Source organism: Coffea arabica, chromosome 4c (assembly GCF_036785885.1).
Source record: "Coffea arabica cultivar ET-39 chromosome 4c, Coffea Arabica ET-39 HiFi, whole genome shotgun sequence".
In the NCBI taxonomy this organism is placed as follows: Eukaryota; Viridiplantae; Streptophyta; class Magnoliopsida; order Gentianales; family Rubiaceae; genus Coffea; species Coffea arabica.
This window is the reverse complement of record NC_092316.1, coordinates 30,638,340-30,649,559: the sequence shown is the minus strand read 5'-3', so window position 1 is coordinate 30,649,559 and position 11,220 is coordinate 30,638,340. Positions and strand designations below refer to the sequence as shown.

Here is an 11,220-nt window from a genome sequence, read left to right as displayed (position 1 = left end):
TAGACGAGTGTGGCTTTTTCTAAGCCTTAGCACGCTTGTATTCCCTCTATAAAAGGGCAAATTGAGTCACGATTTAGGTCTCCCCGTACCCAATATGCATGAATTCCCTAGGCTCATGCATTTTCAAATCCACTCTACCATTTTATACCCTCATCACACTTTCATTTTTCCTCCCATTTTGCACACGTGCACCCTTATGTTTTTTCACTTGCACACGAACACTTTTATCATCCCTTGCACACATGCACTTCATATTATCATTTCACATACCGTACCTTGCCCACTCACGTGCACATTTTCATTTACATATTTATTGTTTTTTATTACTTTTTCAAACTCATGTCCTCACATTGCATACATGCATTTCATTCATTTGCATCCCACTCGCATTATTCGTGACCTCTCCAAAGGGTCATTATTGGGCTTCACAATTAATGTGATTGGCACCATTCAACCCTTGAAGATAAATTTCTCCCAATACCCCTAGGTCTAGGGTTTGCATTCATATAGTACATCCAAATGTAATAAATTCTTTGGTTAAAACAAGAAAATCTTTGATTAAATCACGCAACTAGCCTTGGCTAGGTCGAAGGGGTGCCTTGGATTTTTATCCTTGCCTTCCCCTTCGTCAAATGTGACTCCCGAACCTTTTTCGTTGGTTTACGTGGACTAGGAGTCGTTTAAAAGGGGTTTCTTAATATTTTTTCCTATTTTTCTTTAAAAATTCATTTTTAGGTGACTTGGTACACCTTAACTCATTACCAAGTGGCGACTCCGATTTTTTTTATTTTATTTATTTTTATTATTTATTTCAAAAACCCTTTTTAAACTATAATTTTGGGTCAAATCGTCGCATTCTCAAACCCCCATTTAGACCCATTTTTCTTTTAAATAACAATTCATTTTCCAATCACAAATTGAATCAAAAAATACATCTTTCTCAAACCATTTATTTTTCTTATCAAAAATGGGGCGCGACACAACTCCTCCAGCTAGGATGCCAGCTTGGCACAACCGATAAATGATCTTCTTGGATATTGCCAGGACATAACATTGCCTTCCCCTCCAAACAATCCTAGTCTCTAGGATTCAGTCCTGGAAATTGCCCTTGAATAAAGGACCAATCCTCCCAAGTGGAGTCATCCCTGTCTAAATTTTCCCACTCGATCAACACTTGCTCAACCTCTTGCCCCTTCCTGTATATAACTCTCCTGTCCAGAATGGCCTTGGGGCTACCCTGAACTCTCCTTCTGCAGTTGCTTGGGGGGGTGTAAGGTGGATTTGACTTCCATTGATAGACTTCTTAAGAAGAGAAACATGGAACACAGGGTGCACTGAACATCCATCTGGCAACTTAAGTTTATAGGCCACAGATCCAACTTTCTGCTCAATCTGATAGGGTCCATAATACTTGGCAGACAGCTTCAGATTTTTTCTCAAAGCTACAGAAGTTTGTCTATATGGCTGGAGCTTCAGGTACACCCAGTCTCCTACCTCAAAATGCCTATTAGTCTTTCCCCTGTCAGCTAGTTGTTTCATCCTATTCTGTGCCTGCAACAAGTTTTCCTTAAGTAAAGTATTCCAATCCACTCTTTCTCTAGTCCAATCCTCCAATACATCAGCTAGTGTTTTCGTAGGTGACAGAGTGAGTTGTGAAGTTTTGTACCCACAGAGGGCCTGGAAAGGGGTCATTAGTAGATTGGTATGGTAGTTGGTGTTGTACCACCACTCTGCAGTAGGTAGCCACTTCTTCCACTTGCTGGCTATTGCATGCACATACTCCTAAGGTAAGTCTCCACACATCTGTTGACTCTCTGTTTGACCATCAGATTGAGGATGGTATGTAGAAGAGAAGCTGAGTTTAGTCCCTAGCAGTTTGAAGAGCTCCTGCCAAAAAATGCTGGTGAAAACCTTGTCCCTATCAGACACAATGCAAGAAGGTAGTCCATGGAGCTTGAAGATCTGGTCAAAGAAAATTTCTGCAATGCCCTTAGCAGTGTAGTGAGAGGTTATAGGAATGAAATGTGCATATTTAGTCAACCTGTCCACTACCACGTAGATGGCATCACTGCCTAAAGACTTAGGCAATCCCTCTATGAAATCCATTGAAATTTGCTGCCAAGCTTGATCTGGTATGGCTAGGGGCTATAACAGCCCAGGGTATGGACAATTTTTAGACTTGCTTCTGCAGCAAATATTGCATTTCTGCACATGGACCTCTATATCCTTCCTCATATTAGGCCAGTAGAAGAAAGGCTTCATCCTCTGGTAAGTGCCCTGAATCCCAGAATGACCACCCCAACAGGTATCATGGAAACAAGAAATCAAATTTTTCCTAAGGTTAGATCCTGATCCTACCAAAATTCTGTCCTTATGCCTTATGACTCCTTTTTGGTAGGTATATTCAGGGTAAGAGTTGGTCCCTGTGGTCAAGGCCACCACCAGCTCCTTAGTGCTATCATCACTAGCATAACTGTCAACAACTAGAGAGAGCCACTGAGGTGCAACTGTTGATACTGCATACACTTCCACCATCACATTTTCTTCCCCTCCTTCCACTACTTCTGCTTTCCTAGATAGAGCATCAACCACAACATTCTCCCTTCCCCTTTTATATTGAATTTCATAATCCATCCCCAAGAGCTTGGCCAACCACTTCTGCTGTAAGGGTGTAGTGATTTTCCGATCAAGTAAGTACTTCAAGCTCTCATGATCAGTTTTAATCACAAAGTGCCCACCCAACAGATAATGTTTCCATTTCTGCACTGCAGTTATCAACGACAGCAGCTCCTTTTCATATATTGACAAAGTTTGATTCTTCTTACCCAATACTTGACTCATGTAGGCTATGGCCCTTCCTTGTTGCATCAGAACAACCCCAATGGCTGCTTGGCCTGCATCAGTTTCCAAAACAAATGGTTTAGTAAAGTCAGGTAGAGTCAAAACTGGTGTAGTACTCATAGCTTCTTTTAACTTTTGGAATGCTTGATCTGCTTCTGTACTCCAACTGAATTGCCCCTTCTTGAGCAACTCAATAAGAGGTCTGGCAATCACCCCATAACCTTTCACAAATCTCCTATAGTAACCTGTCAATCCCAGGAATCCCCTGAGTGCCTTGACGTTAGTAGGAGCAGGCCAGGAAAGCATAGCCTCAACCTTTGCTGGATCAGCAGTCACACCTACCTCAGTAACTATGTGGCCTAGATACTTTACTTGATTCTGGCCAAAGGTACATTTGGACAATTTAGCATAAAGAGAGTGTGTTCTGAGGGTATTCATTACTAGGGATAAGTTGTGTAAATGAGTAGGAAGGTCAGGGCTATAAATCAGGATGCCATCAAAAAACACAAGGACAAATTTCCTGATATAGGGTTCGAATACAGAATTCATTAGAGCTTGAAAGGTGGCAGGGGCATTTGTTAACCCAAAAGGCATGACAAGGAACTCATACAATCCAGAATGTGTCCTAAAAGCTGTTTTTGGGATATCATCAGGAGCCATTCGAATTTGGTGATAACCTGATTTGAGGTCTATTTTAGAAAAAATTTTGGCTCCATGCAGCTCATCAAGAAGGTTATCTATTATGGGAATGGGAAATTTATCTTTGATGGTCAAACTGTTCAGTTGTCTGTAATCAATGCAGAGTCTCCAATTGCCATCTTTCTTTTTTACCAAGAGGGCTGGAGAGGCAAAAGGACTGTGATTGCTCTGAATGACACCAAAGGTTAACATTTCCTTAATTTGTCTTTCTATCTCTGTCTTTTGTGAATGGGGGTACCTATAGGGAGCAATTTTGAAGGGTCTAGCATCTGCTTTAAGAGGTATCTCATGGTCATGAGCTCTGGATAGGGGCAAGGTTTTAGGATCAGAGAAAATGTCCTCATATTCAGCCAGTAGATCAGTAAGAGAGTTAGGCACACTAGTCACCTGGCCGTTGTGGACCTTCACCATGAAAGATTGTTGCAGAGCTTTCCTGACCTTCTGCCTGATGACTTTGCCAGTAGCCTTCCTTTTCCTGAGCTTCACCTGTGCAACCTCAGAGTCCCCTTTCAACAGGACCTATTCTCCCTCATTGTCAGAAGTTATCTGTAATGCTTTAAAATCAAATGTCAGGGGACTATATTTCTTCATCCAATCAACTCCATTTATCATGTCATATGGTTCAAGATCCAACACATATACATCATGCTCAAATTGATGGCCCTGGGTCTCCCACTAAACCTGAGGTATCCACTGATCACAACGCAAAACCTTCCCATTCTCTGGGGTTGTTCACATTGAATTGGAGAAATTCCAACTTAGGAACAGCTACTGTGTAGTGATTCCTCATCGTTGCTCCCCCACTAGTTCCTCCTTCTATCATCCTCCCAGCTTGAGTCCCTTGATTGTGGTTGGGGCTCCCCAGAATTCCCCTATCTCCATGCACACCCTTCACGAAGGTATTGAACTGATTGTTCATATCAGTCATGAATGTCTTCATTTCCAATCTATTGGCTTCCAGCAGTGCCTTCATATCCTGGAAGGTATCTCCCACTTTTTCTTCCAATGTTGCTATAGAATCCAGAATGGTTTGGATCCGCGCTTCCTGTTTGCGTAATTATTCTTCGAAGCTCTTCATTCTAGTTCCTTCGGCCATGATTGTTTCCAGCTGATAGTCCAAGGACCACTAGCTCTGATACCACTATTGTGGTTAACTTCCTGAGCAAGGAAGTTTTAGGAGAATTGTAGGAAAGAAGTTGAGCAGATTTGAGAGAAAAAGAGAAAGAGAGAGTGAGAGAGAAGATATTTGGAAAGATGATCTGAAATGGAATTAGAATGAATTCATCAATTAGCTACCAAAACAATACATCCCTTCGGTTATTTATACAACTATGCTCAATGCATGCATAAACTACCAGCTAACAGAAAAGATTCCCTCTAACTAACTCTTCAACCAACTCCTCCAGCTAGGATGCCAGCTTGGTACAACCGACAAATGACCTTCTTGGATATTGCCAAGACATAACACATGATAACTATCTCATGTTCATGTGCCAACATGCAACCCTGAACCACACATGTGGTATGCTCAATTATTTGATTTATTAGAACTGCTAAACTGTCTTGGAATCTCGCTGGGCTATGTAGCTCATTCCACTATTTTGTTTTCCTTAACAGGGTTCGAGACCAAGAGTGCCGTGAATAGTGCTAGATTGTTTTCTTTTGAAAACTTTAAATTATATTACAACAGATGGCTGTAGTAAATATTCTTTTGGGTTGTATTAAGCTTGAGAGCTGATTAATTATAAGTGTGAGATATTTTGGAGTACTTTAATTATGTATTGAAGTTATTTGAAGTATTCCGAACTTTTGAATTGTGGATTGTAGTGAGTCTTGGCGAGAGTTAGGCAGGCGTCCCGCGGATACCCTTTGGTTTGCCTTAGGGAGAAGTGGGGGCATCACAGTAGGTATCAGAGTTTATACTTCAGATCTTTGTAGTGTATTCTAGACTTAAAAGTTTAGGATGCCGGACTGTGGGGTTGCTTTGAAAGTTAAGTGACTATTTGTAGGAATGAAAATCAGAGCCGCTTCGCTTGGTCTCTGCGCGGGGTGAGTTTTGGTCAAGTGGTGTTATGGTTCTTACTATGTGATTGAGTAAAAGCTTAAGTGCCCTTCTAGAAATGTAAGCTGTGAATCATGAATATGATAGGTCGTAAAACCTTTGTCTTGATACTTAGAGGAAATTTGATATGTATGTTGGGTAGGAATTTCGAATGTGGCGATTTACTCTTGGGACCGGCCGGTTCGAGTTGTGAATTGCCATATTTCGGATTATTGTACCCGAGTGCTTGAGAGTTGAGGGCAATGCTAAGGACTTGAGATCTCCATTTGTGAGGAATACGTGAATAGTTATAGGAAACCAATAATTGTTTGGCTATGACAGTACAATAGTTAAGAGTGGGACGCGGAGAAAATCGTAGCCCAAAAGATCCTTATTTTGGGATTGAAAATGAACATGTTAGGGAACAGGAATTATCTAGTTCCAATTAATCTAGTGAAACACTTCCTGTGATCTTTAGTAGTGGGACGATGGGAGTATAACTTAAGAGTTTGTGCCCTAGAGATGAATGTACTTTTGATAATCAATTGTTTACTTTTGTCAATTGACTTGACTTGGTATGAACTTTGCTTGACTAAAACTTGTGTTATGATTTAATGAGATCTAGTTTGTGTTTACTTACATAGTGATAATGTTATTTGTGTAAGTGATTTCATTTTCTTTAAAGTTGTTACTGGTATGTGTGCATAGTTCAATTATAGTTTAGTATGAGGTTTATACATATGCATATAGATTAGCTGTGAACATGGAAACTAGAAGACAACGAAAGGGACGTCAATCTAGACAATTCCGAAATCAAAGAGTAGATAATGGGTCTGATATTGATTAAAATGCCGAACCAAGTGCTGGGAGAGGAGATGACCAAATGGGATTGGTTTTAACTCATGCTGGATATGCTAGAGCTCTTAGTAGCTCAACAAGTCAAGGGATTGGACAAGGAAACCAACGTGGACACCAAGAGATAGGGAAGGATCGAGATTTGGAGCGGTTTTAGAAATTCCGTCCATCCAAATTTTCTGGAGGGCTTGACCCAGAAGTGGCTGAGAATTGTTTAGAAAATATAAGGAATATATTCGATGCCTTGGATTACACAGAGAAAAGACAAGTCACCTTTGCTGATTTCAACTTGAAGGAGCGGCCCGAGTTTGGTGAAATGTTATAAGAAATAACTGGGAAAGAAATCAAACTCCAAGAACTTGGATAAACCTTGTGTGTAAGTTTAATGAGAAATTTCTCCCTCCGCTTGTCCAAGAAAAGAGAGAAGACGATTTTATAAAACTTCGTCAAGGAATTTTAAGTGTGGTTGAGTGTGAAACACGCTTCACGAAATTATCTACATATGCTCCAGAATTGGTGGCTACTGAATGCAAGAGAATAAGACGATTTATCCAAGGATTAAATTTAGAAATCCAAGATACCCTTGCCGAAGCACAGATTGAAACATTTAGTGACGCTCTCGAGAAAGCGCAAAGGGTAGAGAGCGTAAAATCCCAACTGAGAGCCTTTCAAGCGAAGAAAAGAGATGCATCCGATAATAGACCCAGAGAAATTGGACCACCACCCAAAGTTAGAAAAGGAGAGGATGGACTATCACTTCATGTACCACTCATAATAAAGGAACCAAAAGAAACTATGTCACGAGGAACCCCAATAGGACAAATACAATCAAAGAAAACCCCACAGGCAAGTCAAGTCACAATGTTTCATCCGACCTATGGATATTGTGGAAGGGCAAATCACACCGAAGAAAACTGTCGGCTAAAGGGGCGAAAGTGTGTGGGATATGAGAGTACCGACCATAAATTTCACGACTGTCCAAGGAAGTATCCACAAGAAACTACTACTCAACGAGGAACTGGAACTATCCCTCGACAAATCAGTGGAAGAGAAAACCGACCAGTGGCATCAACGAGAACATATGAAACGATCACACAACAAGGTTCAAGCTTATCTAAGATCATAGAAGGTATGAATTTCAAGGACGAAATTCTTTTAAGGAGGGGAGGTTGCGAGGACCCGAAAACTTTCTTATTTTATTTTATTTTACTGGCTTAATTAATTTTTTAATTCGACCATTTAAAACCCATTTATATGGAAAAACGCCTCTTTTATGTTCTTAAAGCGTTTTGTTAGAAAAGTTACTTGTCGAAAACTCGTTTAGTTCGAAACAATGAGTATACGATTTTCGAGACTATATTTGAATTAAGTGTGTATTAATTTTGAAAAAATAAGAATGATCAATAGTAGATTAAGAAAAGTCGTGAGCACTCATAAAAATGTATTTATTTTAAACTCCTATTACGAGCTTCTTTAAATATTTAATTGCCTGCTTGCCCCGAATATTATTTTCTAACCCTTTTAGACCCAATTACATGGAACTATGGCTTACATGTATTTTTAAAATGATTTGTTACGAAAATTAATTTTTGAAAGCTCGTTAAGTGAGAATAGCGAATACGCGTTCGGAGACTATAGCCGATTTGAGGATACAATAATCTCGAAAAATTGGAGACTTATACGTTAGTCTTAAATATAGGTATTTTTATGTTTAAGCACTCAAGTATTAGTTAGTAATACTATTGTTATAAGAATTTCTTGGAAATTCCATTTTATCGCACACAAATTGGAGGCACGCGTTTTCACACGTGCGATTTAATTGAGGGGCTTAGGACCATTATTTTTAAACCATTAAGAGTGAATAATAATAGTATGAATACAAGTCCATTAGAGGTTTAGTGCACAAGTGAAACAAATTCGAGAGGAATTGAGCACGAAATGCGCGCACGCGAATAGAGGTTTGACTTTTGTGCCAAAGAGGGCCCAACCATTAAACTTCTCAAGGAAGCCTCTTTTGATCAGCAACGGTTCCTTCTTCTCTTTCCTATGCTGGCTGAACACACCAAGAGGAAGAACAACCAAAGCTTCTTCAATTTCTATCACAAATCTTATTCCAAATTACCTCAAAATTTGTATCCAACTTCAAATCACTTGGAAATTCACTTGGACTAGGAAAGGAGCACCATTTCCACGGTTCTTTGGAGGTTTTTAGTGGCCAAAATTCTGGTCTTCAACATCTAAGAAGGTAACAAACGATCAACCTCTTAAACCTTTGTTTATGGAAGTTATCTAGCACTTATATGTTCATAATTTCATGTGGGTAGCTTTAGATTGTTGGATTTTCGTGTCTGGGCTCTATGAACTCCCACAATGACTTGAGGACTGATTTCTTGAGTTTTGATGTTATTAATATTGGTTTAGTGCTTAAATTAGTGGAAATAAGTTATATTGGTGAAAGGAAACTCAAAGGAGGTGATAAGCAAAAATATTTCGAAACTGCCCCTGTCATTTTCGTTTGCTTTTGAGCACTTTTCAGTGGTTCAATTGACTTGTTTATGATGTATACATATGGTATAGGTTGTGTAGAAAATTTCCATAAAAAATTACGTGTTTTGGTTGGCCAAAGGTTGAATTTTCGAAAGCTCTTCAAAACTGGAAATTGTTCCCGGATTACCCGGGCAGTGTTTTTATTTCGGCTATAACTTTTTGTTTCGATGTCGAAATCGAGTTCCGTTTATGGCAATGGAAACTAGACATTCCCAAATTTCTAACGGTATAAAATAAATGTCCTAATTCCGCTCGAGTGAATATTGCCACTGATTTGAACATGACTGTCCTATTTCACTAGTTCACTGGAAGCACTGTTTTGAGCAGCAAATTGATGCTCAAATATGAGATTATTGTGGACAAATTTTGAAAATGATTTCTTCTGAGAAATTGTTGATTTATGAATATATTTTTCAAAGCCACCAACCATGCTCAATTCCAAGTTGAATTGAGTGTGTTGTGGCCATATATCGAAACTGATGCAGTGAGTAAAAACCCTCTTTTTGACTAGTAAATGCCTAAATCTTGATTGGGACTGTTGTTTTGAAATTCTTGGTGTTAATGACCTACCAAATGTATTTTGGATGTTTCCTAGACTTTGTCTACACAAATGAACCATATTTGAGATGTTTTCATCGGCCAAATGTTTTAAAAAAGGAAAATTGAAGTACGAGGCAGATTTGCCTTGGAATCCTTGAAATTTTAGTAATTTGGTTAACCAATTTTCCGTACGTATTTTTCTATAAAAATTGGCAGAGGAATATCCCTTATATATTAATGTGATCATACCAAATTTGGTGTCATTCCGAGTCCGTTTAGATGTTCAATCAAAGTCCCAAAGTTTGTGATTTCAACCTGGAAATTTCTTAACTGTGTCACATTTTCACCAACTTTAAACTACTATATCTTGGTGCTCAAAACTCTGATTCTTGTTCTGCTTTTTGTGTTTTAAACTTGGATTACAACTCTAATAGAGCTCCAAATTTCAGAGGCTAGTTTACAATGTGTGAATTTTACCGAATTTCCAAAATTTGCTAAAAACCAACCCAAATATATCTTGATAACTCAAGTTATTAACTTTGAGCCAAATTTTGAATGTCATCCATTTGGAATCATGGAAAAGTGTCTTCTAAAAACTTTTAGTACTTTGGATGTAGTTTAAGGTTTACAATTTTGGATCTATGGAGAGTGAGATATGATTTTTCAAAGATCGCACCTCAAATCTGAAATTTTCAAACTTGACAGGAATTGAGCTTTAGAGACTCTTTCCAATCCTTCACTACTAATTGGCCATTTCGGACTTGTCTTCGTGAAGGAAATCAGATTTTTCTTGTATTGTTAAACACCACTTTTGAATCTTGAATTTTAAGCAAGTAAAGTTCCATTTCACGGTATTTCCTTAGATTGTACAAGTATACAATCTTCCTTGATAATTAGGGATTTTTAAGTGATAGTGTGGGATAGTTAGTTGTAATTTGCTCAGGCGCTCAAGGGGACCTCCAAGAGGAACTCGAAGTGGACACCTAAACACTTGTTGAGCATTTACTCACTTGTTTGAAGAGGTGAGTATTCCATATAAGAGTACGTAATTTCAATAAATCCAGGACATGCTTATTCTATGATCATTAAGTGTTAAGTGCTACATGTTAAGTATTTACCACACTCATGCATATTTAAGTAATGTATATTTGAATTACTCGACATGAAATACTTAAATTGCATATTTATGTGATGTGTTTAAATGATTAATTATGCTATGGTTGCATAAGTCGGTTGGAGTGAATCTCTTCGACTCTTAAGTGGTAAAAGTGGGAAATGGCCAATGGCGGCCTATTAAAATGACAAATGTCTACCAATTAACCGTAATCACTAACCGTTAACCGTTCACCATTAACCGTTAATCGAAATTACTTATCGTTTACCAACCTACTTGATTACCTGCTTACTCGACTACCAATCTACTTGATTACCTGCTTATTTGATTATTGAATTACTTGATTACCGTAAATTACATGTTTATATGAAATTATCCACCATTTTAAGGTGAGTGTGTACTTTATCTCACTCAACCTACTCAAATGGCAAAATCTTACCGTTCATCAATTTACTTGATTACTTGTGCATGTTGTAAACTCTAAGCTGAACTTGGGCCCTGCCCTTGGTTTCTGACCTATTCGAGCCAGGACTGGGTTCGGTCGGGTAGGTTGGAACCCTGGGCCACCGTTTCGGTATCCTCA

At 38.8% G+C, this 11,220-nt stretch overlaps 1 protein-coding gene across 1 annotated transcript; it reads right to left on the bottom strand.

The window, feature by feature from the left end:
• Positions 1-1,167: 1,167 nt before the first annotated feature.
• Positions 1,168-1,692, bottom strand: LOC140004761 (uncharacterized). The gene has a single exon (XM_072044906.1). It carries the CDS (start codon positions 1,690-1,692, stop codon positions 1,168-1,170), a length of 525 nt encoding a protein of 174 aa, XP_071901007.1.
• Between the last annotated feature and the right edge of the window lie 9,528 nt (positions 1,693-11,220).

What these genes read in the sequence shown, in the direction of transcription:
- LOC140004761 (XM_072044906.1), bottom strand. Translation starts at nt 1,692, where the DNA reads ATGACCCCTTTCCAGGCCCTCTGTGGGTACAAAACTTCACAACTCACT.